The 17,602-nt window shown below is 31.2% G+C and overlaps 5 protein-coding genes across 5 annotated transcripts; 1 reads left to right on the top strand and 4 right to left on the bottom strand.

Annotated features, from left to right (window-relative positions):
• Positions 1 to 170: 170 nt before the first annotated feature.
• LOAG_06440 (zinc finger protein) lies at positions 171 to 2,260 on the bottom strand (the record flags this gene model as incomplete). Its single annotated transcript, XM_003141976.1, has 5 exons — positions 171 to 451; positions 568 to 637; positions 944 to 1,115; positions 1,952 to 2,078; positions 2,173 to 2,260. The coding sequence occupies 5 exons, from the start codon at positions 2,258 to 2,260 to the stop codon at positions 171 to 173; spliced, it is 738 nt and encodes a 245-aa protein (XP_003142024.1).
• A 409-nt stretch (positions 2,261 to 2,669) lies between these two features.
• On the bottom strand, positions 2,670 to 3,653 carry LOAG_06439 (hypothetical protein; the record flags this gene model as incomplete). The annotated part of the gene is made up of 4 exons (XM_003141975.2): positions 2,670 to 2,762; positions 2,889 to 3,103; positions 3,216 to 3,420; positions 3,573 to 3,653. The coding sequence occupies 4 exons, from the start codon at positions 3,651 to 3,653 to the stop codon at positions 2,670 to 2,672; spliced, it is 594 nt and encodes a 197-aa protein (XP_003142023.2).
• Positions 3,654 to 6,243: 2,590 nt separating this feature from the next.
• Positions 6,244 to 8,386, bottom strand: LOAG_06438 (hypothetical protein; the record flags this gene model as incomplete). The annotated part of the gene is made up of 8 exons (XM_020447145.1): positions 6,244 to 6,340; positions 6,620 to 6,768; positions 6,964 to 7,055; positions 7,307 to 7,359; positions 7,527 to 7,621; positions 7,687 to 7,754; positions 7,861 to 8,058; positions 8,269 to 8,386. The coding sequence occupies 8 exons, from the start codon at positions 8,384 to 8,386 to the stop codon at positions 6,283 to 6,285; spliced, it is 831 nt and encodes a 276-aa protein (XP_020302593.1). The 3' UTR covers positions 6,244 to 6,282.
• A 692-nt stretch (positions 8,387 to 9,078) lies between these two features.
• On the top strand, positions 9,079 to 9,501 carry LOAG_06437 (hypothetical protein; the record flags this gene model as incomplete). The annotated part of the gene is made up of 2 exons (XM_003141973.1): positions 9,079 to 9,131; positions 9,195 to 9,501. The coding sequence occupies 2 exons, from the start codon at positions 9,079 to 9,081 to the stop codon at positions 9,499 to 9,501; spliced, it is 360 nt and encodes a 119-aa protein (XP_003142021.1).
• A 4,102-nt stretch (positions 9,502 to 13,603) lies between these two features.
• Positions 13,604 to 17,202, bottom strand: LOAG_06436 (von Willebrand factor type C domain-containing protein; the record flags this gene model as incomplete). The annotated part of the gene is made up of 7 exons (XM_003141972.2): positions 13,604 to 13,830; positions 14,497 to 14,639; positions 15,110 to 15,321; positions 15,762 to 15,950; positions 16,241 to 16,359; positions 16,532 to 16,672; positions 17,009 to 17,202. 7 exons carry the CDS (start codon positions 17,200 to 17,202, stop codon positions 13,638 to 13,640), a joined length of 1,191 nt encoding a protein of 396 aa, XP_003142020.1. The 3' UTR covers positions 13,604 to 13,637.
• Positions 17,203 to 17,602: the final 400 nt, after the last annotated feature.

Raw genomic sequence — 17,602 nt, 5'->3', positions numbered from 1 at the left:
TCGTTCACTCAGGAAACCTTTACTGCAGATAGTACAGTTGTGGAGCGGCCTGTTATTGTCGTGATATGGCATATGTTGTTTCAAATGTTGTTTCAGTCTGAAACTTTTCCCGCATAACGGACAAATGTGGTGCTTCTCATCGGTATGAATCATCATATGCCTTTTTATATTTATCGTGATCTGTCCACATACTCCACACTGCAGTTTCTTTTTTCCGATTTCCTCCCTGCGAGTCTTTCCGTACTTTTTTGTTTAACGTTCTCTTCTTTGACTGTTAATTTCATCTTGACTGTCAAATTTTGACCGTTAAATTCATTTGTATTTTTAGCGACTATTTTGGCTTTCGGCATTTTATTGGCCACTTCGGCTAATAACAACAAATTTCCCATTTGTTCGTCATTCAATCCCTGCACTGATAAATCCAAAGCTTTGTTTGTTCCGTTTGCGCTTCCTCAAATTATATGAAATTATCAATCTCGTTGTGTTAAAAATTTGAAATCTTCGCATTAGTATAGTGCTGTGTTGTATTTTTAATTTTAAATGAACTTACTGTAATTTGAAAGTTACTCAGTTGGACGAAGATGACGACGACAAAATAAATGAAATGCATGTTGATATGACTGATTTCTTGCGTATTCTGGAAAATATTCAAGTTTACTAATGCAATAAGTATGACAAACGGTATTAATTTCTTGCTAGTATAATACAATGGTATTTCTCACTCAAACGATAAGCATAAGAAGTTATTCACGCTGCAGGTCGGTAGTAAACTTTCCAAAGTGAAGTATCCGCAATATTCAAAGTTACAAATCAAATAAAAAGATAATTTTGTTTCAAAAAAATGTTTATTTACATGTTCGTCGTGAAATTTCAAAATCTTTTATAACCAATACTTTGAGCAGCAGTTGACATTCTCTGTCGAAATTAATGAGATTGAACTTACCAGATAAATTGCGTGGAAAAGACTTTGACACAAACGACCAGCTACTTCTTTTGTTAGGGATTGTTCCAATATTGTCTGTATAAATATTCGTCCAAATGGGAGTGACAAATTATCTGTATTGATAATTTTTGTCCACGTGTAATAATGTGATTGTAGCAATGGCTGTTTAATCCTTTATACTGAATAATTTCATTTTAACTCTTTTGCACAATTTTGTTTTATTTCGCTTCAATTTTTCCAAACCTTCAAAATCGAGGAAATATTAGCAAAAGAAAAAAACTGCACTAATACATTTTTCGCATTCTTCTGCATTGCTGCGTTTTTTTTTTACAGGCGATTTACGTATGCATTTATATTACTTACGACCTTATTAGCAAATAACTTCTTTTAATCAAATCATCAAATCCTTCGTTCAGACTGTATGTCCATTCTTAAACATAGTTTTCAAATTTGTTGTGTAAAGAAAAATTTTATGAAACTTTGAAAATTCCTTAGTTTTTAAAATGGAAAAAATATTTTCAGCTCACAAAGCGTGGGCATTAATGAAATACGAAAAGTCTTAAAACACATGAATGATAGTAACGGAGTGATGACATGATGATAATGCCTATGACGACATTGATCAGCTAAAACATTTGACAAAAATTTATTAATAAATAAATGAAGTAAAAAGCGCTTTGGGTACGATACTACCAGGGCATTTGTATAGTTCCATGTGTAGTGATAGCACCCTATATGTACATCACATTTATAATTCTTTTTTTCGCGTCTTTTGTGACGCACGTAGTAAACATTCCCACAAGATAAAAGCAAAAAGCGCATGTTGCGATGTTAGATTTCATGTATGCATACAATCAGACATGAAATTGCAAACAAAATGATTGAAGAGCGAAAATGTTAACTTGAATATTTCGGGTTTCAGAGAAAATTAATGCAGGGAACAATTCTAAACAGAGGCCATTGAATTTCTCCTGGAACATTAATAGTAGCATTTCTATATCTCAAAACGTGGTCGTAATGATAGCTGTATTTGAAGCATCACTTGAATACTCATTGTGATTACACAATAACTTTTTGAAATTTCTCATAACTTGAAGCTGCTCAACCACTGTTCCATTCACTGAAGTAACGCTTACTGAAAATCCTAACTGAGTTAAATATTTATGAAAGCTGCCTTTTGTTTAATGCTTAATTAATTGCTCTAAGTTGTTGTTGTTGTCGTGGATTACCTTTTGGCATTACCTTTTTTCTTTTCATTTTCTTTTTCCAAATTTCCATCAATCGATTATTCGTAATAATTATCCACCTATTAGACATCCTTTTTCACTCCTAAAAACTTATCGTGTGATATTCTTTAGCATTATAGAAATTCGAAGTAGAGTGAAATTGAACGAAAAAATATCAATTCACTTTAGCTAACCACGAGTAGATAACCTGAAATACGATTAGGTTGGCCAAAGGATGAATCCAAGGCTTTCGATGTTGGAGCTCCTTGTGCAGGATTTAACAGAGCGAAAGCCTTTCGATGAGAAGATTGTGATGCGGATTAGGATAGTCACAATCTTGTGAGACCAGATCCCGCGAGATTTTAATACCCGCAAATGAGTAACTTCTGAAAGTAAATGTTTCGTTTATCTTGTGAAGCTTTTGAATTTATTGAAATCATTGGAGTTATTTTAACGATTCCAGAATACAAATTCACAAGGTAACTGTCAAAGTTTTCATTTCACATTTGTTCAGTGCTAATTGCTTCTTTTACAGCAGCATCTGTTAGTGGCATTTCGGTTGTTTCATCTTGTACTCCTGTTTTTCCAGAAGCCTGAAGATGATGCATGTCAGTTAATAGCGTTGTTCGGATTATGATATATTCGACTTTTTATAGCATTACACATTCTAATGATTTCATAACAATAATAAAGTGTAAAATTGTAGGCTGTCAAATCACCTCCATGCGGTCATCCTCACGTTTAACTTCACGAACTGTAACGTCGTATTCATCATCGTCGAGGACATTATCGCCAAATGCATTTACGTTTGATTTGGGACTAACAGCGCCATCTTCAAGCTCGATATTCGCATCTTCCTCCCCTTCAACTTCAAGCTTCTTTTCCAGCAGAAATGAATTCATCAACTTGCGCGCATCCTTGCAAATATCATCTGCTGAAAAAAAAAAAAATTTAACTTCCACAACAAACCTTTGGATGAATATAAAACGATTCTGATGTAAACTATGCTGAACGATGGAAATTATTAATTGAATAATTTTGCTGACATTGTTTGATAAGATTGCTGAATAACAGCGCCATGGCGGATGCTTCCTGAGCTAAGTTTTTGTTATCTTCGATTTCTATTCGTAGTTTCCGTACCAAAATCGACGTAAACGGCAGATGTTCATCCGTTTCCGCACGACGTATGTTGGCAGCATTCTGTCGTTCATTTAACGTATTCGACAGTACTTCAACCACGTCACTTACACCCTTGAAAAATAATCACTGTCTCATTACTTTTCAAATTAAGTAATGCTTCACACAATCTGCTTAATTACCAGCTTTAATATCACAAAAATCGATATATTACTGAACTAAGAATGAAAGGAGGATAATCGTTTTTGTTTTTTTTTTACGCCTACCTGACACTGTTTCTTCAGTTCTGTTAGAGTTTGAGTAAGTCCATGGAGTGATCGCATCGCATCTTTGCCCGTAATTTTCATATTTCCCACAGACTAAATATACAAAAAGTGAAAAAATTGAAAAGCAAGAAAAAAAGGAAAGATGAAAAAATACCTTGGTCATTTCCGCATTTGCATAAACGATATTCCTTTAAGCTCATAGATGATTTCACTTGCTGGCATCCACGAATGAGCTTCATTGTTGCATTGGCCTGAAGTAAAAATGTTTCGTATTGCATATAAACGGCTCAGAACAGATTTTTATTTTTGAGAGAAATGATTTCTTCCATTTAGATACTGGAAGAGGTTTTTCGGAAGGTTTTTGACTATATCATATTACAATCAAAAAAAGCTGAGTTAGGATAAAATAATTTGGTTGATTGGATCGATCGTCCTCTGTTTAAATAATTGCGGTAAATTACCAACGCATAAAGCGCAAATGACTTTTTCACAATTTGTGCACCATAAATATAATGCGGATGACGTTTGTGGTGAATAAAGGTTGCATTTCTCACATTGCCAATCCGGTAGGATTGGATCCTTAATGAAAACAAAAATTTTGATAAAATTTTCGTCCGCAATTGTTTTGATGTGTGACATTACTTCTTTTTATAAATCCATTTTTCCCTAGAAGAATTCAAATATTGTGCAGGAATGTGTGGAAGTGATTCCCGCGGAATAATTTATAATTAGTATATAGTTTAGATCGGAGTGATGGATTGAATAGCTTTATCTTTTACAATATGATTGCATGATTGTTACAAATCTACAATAAAATGTCTGTTGCAAATTATATCTGATATATTTCAGATTACAAAATGTCAAAGGTTAAAATGAAGTTCATAACCCATGTTCAACTTAGCAAGAATGTGAATTTCAGGGGACTCTAACCTCAGAATGATTCATCGCCTGGAACTCGGGAATCCGGAATTAACAAAAGTCTTGACAATGAGTTAATCAAGAGAATGATAACGACAATGAAGTTCGTTAAATTAATAAATGCTTTTTATGCTTGTTAGCGTTTTAGTTTTGATAGTTTGGCAAATTTCGCAAAATTTCCAAAATTAGCATGTCTTTTCGAATTTGTAAATTTTCTCAGCATTAATATTTGTCACTGGATGCTTAAAATCACGTTAAGTGTTTTAGATAATGCTTTAAAAGTTTTAATAAAATATTGCATTGCGGGATTCAGAATCAAACAGCAAATCCGTCTCGGTTACAATATCTGATTAATGCGGTGTTCCTGATCCTCAATGGTTCACTAACAAAGTATTGTCGGCAGCGAGCAAATGAACGTATTGTCTCGTTTCTTACGATCTTCTCTTCCCTATTTCAGTTAAAACGTTTTTAAACCTTTTTGAAAATTAGTTCTCTATTTTTTTTCCCCTTAAATTGCCATTCCAAGAATACCAAATTAACTTTCTAAAGTTGATGATGCATTCAATCCTTTACTAACCATTGAGTGGATTTTCCAAAAAAAAAAGAAAAAAAAATTATCCTGAAATATATATATTGTATTAAAACAGGATAATCCTGCTTCTTCTTAAGACCGAAATTTGAAATTGTAATGTTGAAAGAAGAAAAGAGCAGCTTGCTCCTGTTCACAAAACAAAGCCGATTCATTGTCATTTATTTTTGTGAGTTTAAAAACTCATTTTTGACTTGTGTGAAAACAATTAATGCGAAAATTTGTAATTGATATACTCCTGAAACAAGAATAATTCTCGAACGACCAGTGAAACTGCACGATAAAAGATGAGGAATAACGACGTGAACCGTATAAGCAAGACACCTTTTCCATTCATTGCTCTTTGCACATATTCATTTCAACCATATGAAACTGCAAAACAGGATTTCTTGGTATATTTCACATCTTTTCCTCTTGATTTCTGTTATCAATAATATTTTTATATACAGTACCATGAAAGAAAGAGAGAACACAAAGATTATCAATAAGTTAAGAGAAATGATATCGTGCAAATATTTAGTAGTGAATGCGACTTTTACCATTATTGAATGTCAACAACCGTGACACATTATGTATTAAATAATATATTTATCCAAATACAATTTCGGGTACGAAATATTTGAAGCTTACAAGTAAACGGTTCTTCTACATAAACTATTGCAAACTGTTATAACTGGCAAAATGGAAAATCTTTTTTCTTTCATCTTTTTTTGCTAAAAATACGTATTACATTAAAAAACACGTGATCAACAACATCTAGTTATTGTAAGAATCAGTAAAGCAAAGAAGTAAAGCTTTTGCAACTTATTTATAGATACCTCATCCTAACCATGCGTTTCCTCAATCCTAATTAGCTATAAATATAAAGAGATCATGATTTTAAGGTTTTCAAAACTATCTGTATCTCTAGAGAAAGATGAACTTTGCAAAAGTATTCGACTATGACAAAAAAGATGACAAAAGATATTTGATACAGTTGAAATATACCTGGAAAATATAATTTTTCATGAAAAAGCTTACAATGTTCGGTGTGTTTACAAATTAACATATTGGACAAATTCTAGTTACAACTGAGAAGATCAAAAAATTATTAGTGAATAAATAACGAAATGCAGAAATCATTTTACTTTAACTCAAACTACTCAAACCAATGCACTAAACTAATGGATATCGCATTCGGGACATTAGGTTTCAACATTTGGTCTATGAAAATATGTGATTTGGTGTTGCACCGTTTCCATTTAACCAGGTTTTATCGAATCTGAAAACTATTCATTTTACTAAAAAACTATTCAAAAGCCTTCATAAAATACGGACAAAGAAAGTAATATGTATCTACTAATTAAGCAGCCAAAAACCAAAAATTGCCGGACATACTGAATGGTTTTTTAGTTCCGACTCATCCATTTCGAATTAAAATACCAAGTAATTCTATTCTGTTTCAGTTTATAATTAGTTTCAATTAATTTCGACTTTGCTACCACCTATTTATTGCACACCTAACTAAACAGAAAGTTAGTTTTTTGAACAGAAAGTTTACTTCTCCGAGCGTCTTCTCAGGCCCAGCATATCAGGGGTTGTAATGGCAGAAGCGGATAATGCAATAGGACTTGGTTCTATGCCACTACGAGAAAAAGCAGCAGCTACTCGACTAATTGAACGATTATCACCAGCCAACTTAAACCCGTCCTGAAAGTTAGAAGAGTTACAGTACGCTAGAACACATAGTAAAGTGAGTGTTATGTAATTTTGAATGAAAAAATAGTCCCGATGTCATACTTAGCTTAAAAAGGAAAAGCTAAATAAATTTTAGGATACTCGAAGAAATATTACAGAACTGATTCAGAGAGGCAGTCTTCAGCAAGGAAAATCTTTGGTGAGTACCGTTTCCAAGCAGTCGCTGATAGGAGTACTGGTCGCAAAACGCCCTGATGAACCTCCACCACTTCTTTCTGTCGAAGTTAGACTGCCCCCTTCTAGAAAAAAAGAAAAAAAAATCGTCCTGGAACCATTTTAGAAAACTCTAGTGAGTAAAAAATTGCAGGATTGAAACTACCACTCCGTAGTGGTCATTTTCACAGCGGTTCTGTTATGAAATCGAATCATTCCCAAATCCCAGTTTTGTGAGAAAACATAAAAACAATTTCGAAAGTTTCTAGCCTTTCAGCCGTCAGTTTCGAATAATAGTGGGTTAAACATATGCTTTACAAAAAATAGATCAACTTACTACTTCGTCCAGCTGAATGAGGAGTATTACGTGAAACAGAGCTGGTAGCCAACCTGAAGGACAACGAATTTGGACTTTTCAAAAAGATAAACAGAATGGATGGCACACATCAATTTTAATCCCTCTCGTGATTTTACAAAGTAAAAAAGTTCCTGATTTTACCCTAAACAACCATAAAACTAAAAAATAGATGAGCAGCAATGAAAATTAGTACACGTACATCTGTTCCAGTTTTTGAGCATGATGTCGAAGCTTGTCAATTTCTCGTACCAGTGACTCCTTTTCAGCCAAAGCTTTCCTGAAAAACGGAGAACTCTAACAAAATGCGTGTTTATGGGGGGAGGGGGGAAGCGCTTACTAAGAGGACAAAATACACGAACCTTTCTCTCTCGGTCTTCTGCTTCATTACGAGTTGCGCTGATATTACGTATTTCATTGCTTTCTTCTGCTATAATATCGAACAATCAATTGTACCGCTTGTAAGTTCGATTATTCATTGGTAATTTTGTTGAGTACCGATTTCTGCAAGCTTATTATCGATTCATGTGAACTACCTGCCTGTTCCTGCTTGGCCTTTTGTAAATGTTGACGATGGCTACTTTGGAAATCCAAAACTGCATTTAAATTTTTCACATATTGTTCCAATAATTCTTTTGGATTTCGAAAATACATTTGCAAATCGCTCCGAAGATTCCGATTAATTTTCACTGCATTAGCATGCTTGCTACATCGCATGCAATGATCTTGAGGAGCTGAAAATGTCAAATTACATAGAAAAATACCACAGAAATAAATGAATATACGCTTTTCTGTGAAATCAGTTTTTTGGATCTCATCAAAATCATCAATAGTGATTGAAAATGGATGATTGAAAACTCACAGAAATTAAAATTCTATTCAGCAAGCTCGCGAAAAATTTCCTGAATGCATCAAAATTGGAGGTAATGAAAGGAGAAATTAACCTGCTTCGTAGCATTTACCACAAATAATATGACCACATGATGTGAAATAAAATGGATACTGTTCGTTACCTTGAGATGGCATACGAATGCATACATTACAATGAATCCAATCACCCATCTGTAGCAGCCAGTCTACTAAAGAAACTTCATGATTAAATGATTCTCAGTCATTGCCATATTAAGCCGTAATTAGTGCTAAGATTTAATTATCTTGTTACATCAAAATTTAATGCCTAATAATTTTTAATATGAAAATCAAGAGTTAGTCTAAACCAGACCAACGTTCAAAATTAGCGCGTCATAAAATGTCTATCTTACCGCTGCTTATGCTCTTCCACCAATCCATTAAATAATCACCCAAGCAGTCACCCAGAGCAAACCCCCGCATCCACTGGCAACTGGCAAATCCTCCAGCCAAGTAAACTACACACCGCGGTACTGCGAACCGAAAATGCAACAATTATCCCCCAATTGTTAACGACTTACCTGATTATCTGTAGGGGAACTCATCCATCAACGGAATAAGAAAGGAAAAAAAAGAGGAATAGCTGACAATAGTTGTTATAAATTACGTGCAATATCGTAAAATGCGTGCAACAACGATATGATGAAAATTTTCCAAAAAGCGCCGTTAACAATGCATGCAAATTTTGGATGCATCATTTAATGAAATGATTGATCTGAGCGAGCCATTTCAAGCGGGAGAGTAGAAGGAAAGAGTTGTTGCTTACGTGCGGTTAAATGGTAAATGTTTGGAACATTCTAGAAATCCTCGAAAAATGACCATTCCATTTCTTCTTCTCTGATTTGATGATCATTGACGAAAACAAGGAGTCGGAAGATGTTGGGATGATTGCGCTTCGGTGGTATAGTTTCAACTTAGAATTGAAGAATGTGTAATAAGCGGAATCAGTGTTTCAATTTAGAATCAAACGACGGGTGATACGGTTGGAATTGGTGCTGAAATCAGTGTTTCAACTTGAAGTCAAACGACGAATGATGCGGTGGAATCAGCGCTGGAATCAGTGGTTTCAGTTTAGGATCAAACGACGAGTGATACGGTGGAATCAGCGCTTTCAAATTAGGATCAAACAACGAATAATACGATGGCATCGGTGGTTTCGATTTAGAATCGAACACATGATACAGTGGAATGCATGGTTTCGAGCTCGCGAGCAACTTATGTGGTGGAATCGATGGTTTCCACTTGGAATCAAACCAATGATATGGTGAAATATGCTTTCTTTTTTTTTTGCCTTGAATTTTCCAAAGGAAAATAAATTGAAAGTTTACAAAAATAATTGTCTAATATAGATTTCTTCTGATTATTACGAGATCTTTATAACTCAAATTATCGAAAAAAGGACCCATTAATTATGGCAACTCCTTATATCACGTAGTTGTAATCTGTGAAACATAATTTATAGCATAAATGAAATTATGTTAGTTGTTCCATCAAATTTTTATAGATTCTTCTGAGACATGAGAAAAAAAAAAAGAGTCGCTGGGTAATTATGCCAACTTCTCATTGCACAGCGTATAAGAACAGTAGCATTTATCTTCAGTACAGTATTGTTTTCAGCCAAATTTGTGATTCCATCAATTGTTTTAATTTCTAGAAGTCTAATTGTAGAAATGCTATTGTAAATATTGTGTGGACATCTTAATCTGTTTTAAATTTCCTAGTAAACTCAGTCCTAGATGTAAATTATTTTTCCTTAGTTGCTATGAATTTCAACTTGAGCAGCTATGAGATTCGAAGATTCGGATGATATCATTTTTCATGGCATGATCTTTCAGTTTGTTGGTTTTAGTCGTTGCGCTTTGATTTCATATATTTCGCTACGTAGTTTTACAAAATAATTCATCTGATTGTTGAAATCTTATCTTTTCAACGGTAGTTTTTTTGAAGAATCATAAAATTTTTGAGAACCATAATTTCAAAACCATATTATGCGAATTATACGTTGAAAATTATGGGTTAGTTCTGTTAGGTACTGAATTGTGAGTGGTAGTCCAACCTAGTTTGTGAAATTTCTAACCAGCAACCAGTTCTATTTCTTTTCTTTTTTTTGTACCTGAGCATATCAGCGTATTCAAGATTTCTGTTTAAATGCATGAAAATTTAGCAATAATTTTATGGAAAAATTTCCTAACTTGTTCTTCCTCGAAATCTGATTTGTTACTCAGTTTCCATAATAATCTTAAAGAATATTTGCTGCATTAGCATTTTAATATACTATTTTTGTCATCTGATTTCTGCTTCTGCCTTTGTTCTATTTGATGCTTTTAACTATATCCGGATTCAGCTTAGTTTCACTGCTTGCCGAAAACTTAAATAGCAGTTTTCAGTAAACAAGCCTCCTATAATCATATATCATTTTGTAATTTCGCGTGATATTTTCCGTGTTGTAACTGGTTGTAACTGCTATCAGTCTAGCCGCCAAACAAATGCTCATCGTTTTATTTGATCTTGAGGTTTTACTAGTGATCTATTAAGAATAGTTAAACTCAAGATAATCACATATCTTTTGACATTGCGTTCTGTTTTGTCATTTTCATCGATTGAATTAGTAATATCTTGCTATTCCTGGTATCAGTAGCGAGAATTTCGAAAGCCTCACGAATACTCACAAATAGAACCAAAATAAAAAACGTAATCATTCTATGTGCGTTCAAGAATCTGTTGCTTTTGAACGATGGAATAGGAGTTCCTAAGCGAAATAAATCAGGCTGGGAAAAAGCCTGAACTATACTATTTGGTATGGTTGAAATCTTTATAATGTAAAATAAATGATCAAGTGGAATGGAACTGATGATGGCGAGGAAATATTTTACTTCGTTGCACTCGAGCGATGCGTATTCTAGTGCTTCTAACGTGCTGGAAGTAACAACATATTTTGACTATTTAAGAAATTGGCTCTGAAGTTGATTCTAATTGTTCCAGATGTGTAATAATTCTAACAAATCAATTGTGGAAGGTGATGTGAATTATCATGTGCGAATGGATGAAATCAATTCGAGGGTTTATTTCTTAATACCACATAGTCAGTAGTTTTGAAGGTTTCATAATTTTTCATAAGCTGAGATTTGTCAAGGAAGATCACAAAAATATCCCAAATATTTTGAGGTTTGTTCATAACTTCAAGAGAAATCTCCTACTTCCAAACTTATTAGAACATAGTGATAGCGTAAAACAATCTTTGAATGGCTAGACGCCATATTTTTCGAAAAAACTTGCCTTCGTTTTTAAAAATTAATACTGCTAGTATCGTTTAGCTAGCTGAATAAACAAAATAGCAGATGAACCAATACAATCAGTTGGAGATATAAATCTTGGATTACATTCAAGTTATACATTGTATATCTGATACATCATCACAATTGACTATCAATCTTCTATTTTCATTTGCAGCAAAGTTTTTTGCAAGTGTTAGTTTGTTATATATTATATATCTGACATATATTGCTGTATATTGTATATCTATTATATATCAGGATCGCTTTACGGCGAGTGTTTATAAGTCGTAGACACTACAATGCAATCCTGACGACGACGTCATGGCAGGAAAGGCAACGATTAAGTATGAAATGAAAAAAAAAAAGTGATTAACATAAAAACAAATATTAGAAAGTAGGCTCAAAAGTTGTTATTTTGTCAAATGTACAAAATCGAGAAATGGGAAAATATGTCTGGTTGGAAAAATTGCTATACAATTAATATTTCTTTTAAATCAATTTCTTTCTGATATGTCACTTTTTTATAAACTGAACCAAAATTCCAGCGAGCATGCTTCGAATTTTTGATAAGAAACTTTTGGAACCATTATATCAATATTTTGTGACAAAATCCACAAGCATCCCTTCCCATACTATGGCAGATCGGGTAAAAGGGAAAAGTACTCAAGTGAAACTTCAGAAAAATTTAGGAAAATGTGATGTTGAGATATTTTAGAAAAATCAAATTATTGAGATTTTTTGAAAATGATACTGAGATATCGAAATCAAACACATATTCATGTCCGAATTTCTATTCTATCCTGTTTGTTTTAGAGTAATCTCAGCAATTAAAATACCACAAACGAAGGTTAAGCAAGTGAAGAGCGACAAATTCGTGCAATAATTTATACATTTTGTGCATTTTTAGGCTGTTACATTGAACATTAACTGCAAATATTGCAGCAGTCCTTGGTTTTGATGCTAGAATAAACTCTACAATTTGAAATCTTCTTTATGACTCTTAGATGAGTTATAATTTTTACAATTAAAAATTTTCTAAACCGCATTATATTTGTCAAATAAGGTATGGTTGCTGAATTCGAAGTGAAAATTCGAATTGCTTGCGATGGATGAGGAAGAGTCGATAAAATTGGTAATGTTTAGGCATTTCGATAGCTGATAAAGCAAAATCGAATAATTCTTAAGCAAATTTTTGTGCGAAGACGAAGAAACCAGGAAAAAATTCTGTAAATGATCGGAGGGAGAAGAAAAGAAAATTTCTTTTGAATATAACTGGCTTGTAAAATCAGGGTTAATTTTTGATTCCTTGTTCAAAAATCAATATGTTTGGGAACAAACAAATTTGAAAAGTGTTAGTTTCAAATTTTGAGGAGAAATCGAAAATAATGTTAGAGTAAACTGAGAGTAATGATCGTTCTAAAAGGAATTATAAGAAATTTTGAAAATAAATATTTGGTCGAAGCGCTTTATGAAACAGTACCATCAACATATTCATATGTATAAATATGTATGTATTCTGAATTGTGAAAATATACCTACAATTAATCCATCTTAAGAATTATTTTTATTGATTTTAATTTTGTTTATCACATCATAATTTTACAATTTTACATGTTGAGAATATGGATCATTGCTTGATTATCGTTAGATTTGTTCCACGATAAATTTCACAAAAATTAATCAATAGAAGAGAATTTTCATTAGCTCATCTAAATTTCCACATATGAATGGGCATAATTTAACTCTTTGAATCATATTCTTTAATTCTAGCTTGAAATCATATCGTTTTCATCTTCTCTATTATCGCCATTATTCATTTACATTTTAGAAATGAGATTGTAGGATGAATAATAAATTTCATTTACTTTACAAAATCTATAGCCCTTATTATTACAATTAATTATTAACAAAAATATTCCCATGCTATGAAAATTTGTGCGAATTTCAAGAATTATGATGAAATTTTGAAATATTGCGGAATAAAAAAAAAATAATAAATTAATGTGAAAAAAATAATGCTGACGATATGTGGAAAATAACCATCAAAAATTTCATTTCAAAAAAGGAAAATAAAAAAAGTTAACTTCTCGTTCTTCTCCACTATGCGACTTAATTTTATTTATTTCTTGTTAGACATTGCAAGATCCATGCTTATTGCCCAATTTACCGAATGCATTATTTTTGAAGGAACCAAAACCGCGTCGAATACCGTAATCCATCGATTTTGTTCGACTAACACTTTTCTTCACTGGATTTAATGGTAAGGTATCGTAATGCGGTCCGTATCCCGAGCTACTATTGGATGATGAGCTTGTTTCAGAGCTAAATTAGCTAGAATTTAATTAGTCCTTTTTTTTGAGAAAGATTAGTTATTATTATTGCTTGCAAAGGTTTGATTTAAAAATTTTTCGTAAACTTACTAATTTTTCTGAAATTCTACATATAATGATAGTTAACAATAAACCAACGAATAATTAAGTGAAAAACTGGTGATATGGCGCGAATCAGTATGATTATTAATTAGCTGATTTTTGGATGGGCAAATTAAATCAACTAGATTGGTCAACTCTCATGAAATCAACAAATTAATTTAAATTAAATAATCTTGAATTGACTAAAGAACTGAAACTAAATGATTTGAAAAAACTAATGAAAGATGAAATTAATAAAGTCATAGCCAAATAAAAACTGAATAAATTATAATAAACGAAATATATTTAAATGTACCAAAATACTATAATCAAAAATTCAAATTCATTTAGTTAAAGAGTTAGGCTAATTAACTAAAAATAATCAAAAATTAAATAATGTAAAATAGCTTAATACAAACTAAATGTTGAAAAAAAATTACAAAACTTTAAATAAATTGATCAAGTAATATGATCACCAAAAGATGAGTTATATCAAATAATTCACGTAATACTTCTTAATAGTAAAAATAATCGATGACACTTTTGGATTTTACTTCAAATGAATCATTTAACTTACTTCGATGAAATAAGTAAATCACTTTGACCATCACCACAACTATCCCTTCGAATTGGTATATCTTCGTATAGTCGTGGTGTTGAGCCAATCGCTTTTGTAGCTGACAATAATACAGTCGAGCTGTTATAATGAATTGGCGATTTCTAAAAAACTATATTAAAATTAAAAAAATTGTATATTCGATATTTTATAATAAATGAGAATAAGCGAAAAAAATTAATTATTGTTATAATAGCTTAAAGTAATTAATACAATATATATATATATATATATCGAAATATCGGTAAAAATTGTCGTATGTGACCGAGTAATTAGCTTTTATAAAATATGTTTGTGATTTTAAATTACTTAATAAGCCATTTAAAAAAATGTACAAATTGTAACAATAAAAAATATTATATTAAAGTGGTGTACAACAGCTAAATAAATTCTTCATAAAGATTATTTAAGGGTAAGGAAAAAAAATGAATCAATTTTTATTTTTTTAAAATTTTAATTAATTTTTTTTAAATTTTTTTTTGTTTAAAAATTTTCAATTTAATAATATAACGATGAATGCATAATAATAATAATAATAATAATAATAATAATAATAATAATAATAATGACAAACCTTTCCTTCGCTATTTTTGCTTTGTTTGATTAATTTATAAATGAGAATGAAAACGATGACACCGATAAGGATAAATCCGGTTAAGCAAAATCCGTATAGTATCGTATTCATTTGTGAAGTTGTTGATAAGGATGTAGAAGATGATGATGAATCGTTGCCATCCAATAATACTGATTGAAATTGGCCCTCGCCAAAGGACCGCCATTCGACATCTATATTATTTCTTCGTTTTTTTTTTCTTTTTTTCTGATATTAAATTCAAAATTTGACGTTAGAAAAGAAAAGGAAAATAATAAAATGACTATTTTTTTGTACTTTACTAATTTTATTTATTTTTTAATAATTGTTGTAATTTTTTATGTCACATTAAAATAAAATAAAAATATATAACAATCTTGACTAATTATTTTAATTTAAAATAAATAGACATGTGAATTAAATTTGAACTGTCCAATGAATATTACAAATATAATTTATATTATGGAATATTTTCATTATAATATTAGAGTAATATGTATATTAGATGATAGTGGTAATATGAAAAAATTTCTCTTATTTATTCAATTAATTCAAAATTTATTTCGTAGAAAATTTTTTATATCAAATTTAATCAAAATTCAAAAATTAAAATGGAAAAAAAAAAGAAGGAAACCTTTGCAAATTGGACAACAGTGTCCTGGTATTTGTATGGAATTATTACATTTTGCACATAGTTGCTCTTTACATATTGTCCCACCACCTGGTTGACAGGTACAATTGCGACATGGACCATCACGCCATTCTTCATTTACGCTATATACACTATCTCCGTAACTACATACTGCACCAGATGATAGCACATCTGAAATTGAAAAAAAGAAATTAAATTCGAAAAAATTACGCAAAAATTTTAACTACACTTCGATAATTTCATTATTCAAGTTCTATTTAAAATAAAAAAATTTAAAACTTGTATTAATTACGAGATTTAAATTTACGCCAAATTGATGTGATTTATTTTTAAACTAATTACTATTATTATTGAATTTAAATGCAATTAATAAATCCATTGAAAACATTCAACCTTTTTTTTCTTTTTGTTCGAAAAAAAAAACAAAATGATGACTCACAATCATAGCTAAATTGATATACCTGAACAAACGGGACAACATCTTCCCTTAATTGTTAATGGCATTCCTCGACAATCTGTCAACTGTCGACATTTCTCTTCGAAGCATTCAATTTTCGCTTCGTCATCAATTGTGACACATCTAAATATCCATGTCAGGTAATGATACAATGATAATTCGTTTGTATTTAATTTGTTTTGCATCGTTAGTTTTTAATTAATTTGTTTGAATAGATATTATTTGAGATTTTAAGCAAAATTATGATTAAAATAATTTAATTAATTAGCTATAAAATATCAAGGAAGATATATACCTGCACGAAGTGCATTCATCTGTCCTCCAACTTGATCCAGCAACGTGTACAACATAATTATTGTCCGTGCATATCACTCTACCGATATTTGATAATGCTACTTCCGGAAGACCTGTCGATGATTTAATTTCTTCCGGACATCTGGAACAATTTCCACACTTGAAAACTACTACGAAATACAAATCAATACAGTAATCTTGGATAAATATGGAAATTTTACAGTTTAAAAGATTTTACTGACAAGTATGCATGTATATTTATAATTTATAAAAATTTAGCAGACTTTCAAATTTCTACATCATTGTATTCTAGCTGCTAAGATAATTATCAATCAACTAATTAATGAACAAATTTTGCTAATGATTAATGAATCAAATAGCTGACAATTGATAAATTATAAATGATTAACTAAGATTAATTACAAAATAAATTACTCAAGAAAATTAAAACTTGAGAAAAGAAAAATTACAAACATACTTAGGACAACATTGATTTCTTTCATCGAAAATAGGCATTGGACAAGCAATTGGTGGACATTCAACCACACGACATAAGACATTACCTACGCGACAAGTACATGATGTACAAGGAGCTAATTGCCACGTTTCACCATCAACAAATAATCGTCCAGCACTTTGACATACGGTATGTTCATGCTTTGATAGTTCCATCGATGGTTTCAAATCACAACTTGCACAGCAAGCATCTTTAAATATCACATTTGAAAATTAAAAAAAAAAGCAAATTTATTTCGTTTTTCAATTTAACTTTTATAAATTTATTCTTTTGTATACTGTAGCTATGTAATCAGAAAAATTTTCCATATAACATTTTCAATATGTTTTAACATTTATTGTACGTTTATCTGTTAAAATATTTTGCTAATTAGTTTAATCAGAAATTAAATTTAATTAAAGTTTACTTTTAGCATACAAACACAAAAGTATATTTAAAAATGTTATCTAAATATAAATATATTATTTTTAAATCCACATACCATCCTTTTTTTTCCAATGTTCAACTGGACATGATTCATTTCGTTCAGGACATGAAATTAGTGAGCAAAATTCC

This window comes from Loa loa (genome assembly GCF_000183805.2).
Source record: "Loa loa unplaced genomic scaffold supercont3.524, whole genome shotgun sequence".
In the NCBI taxonomy this organism is placed as follows: domain Eukaryota; kingdom Metazoa; phylum Nematoda; class Chromadorea; order Rhabditida; family Onchocercidae; genus Loa; species Loa loa.
This window is presented reverse-complemented; position numbering and strand designations above follow the sequence as displayed.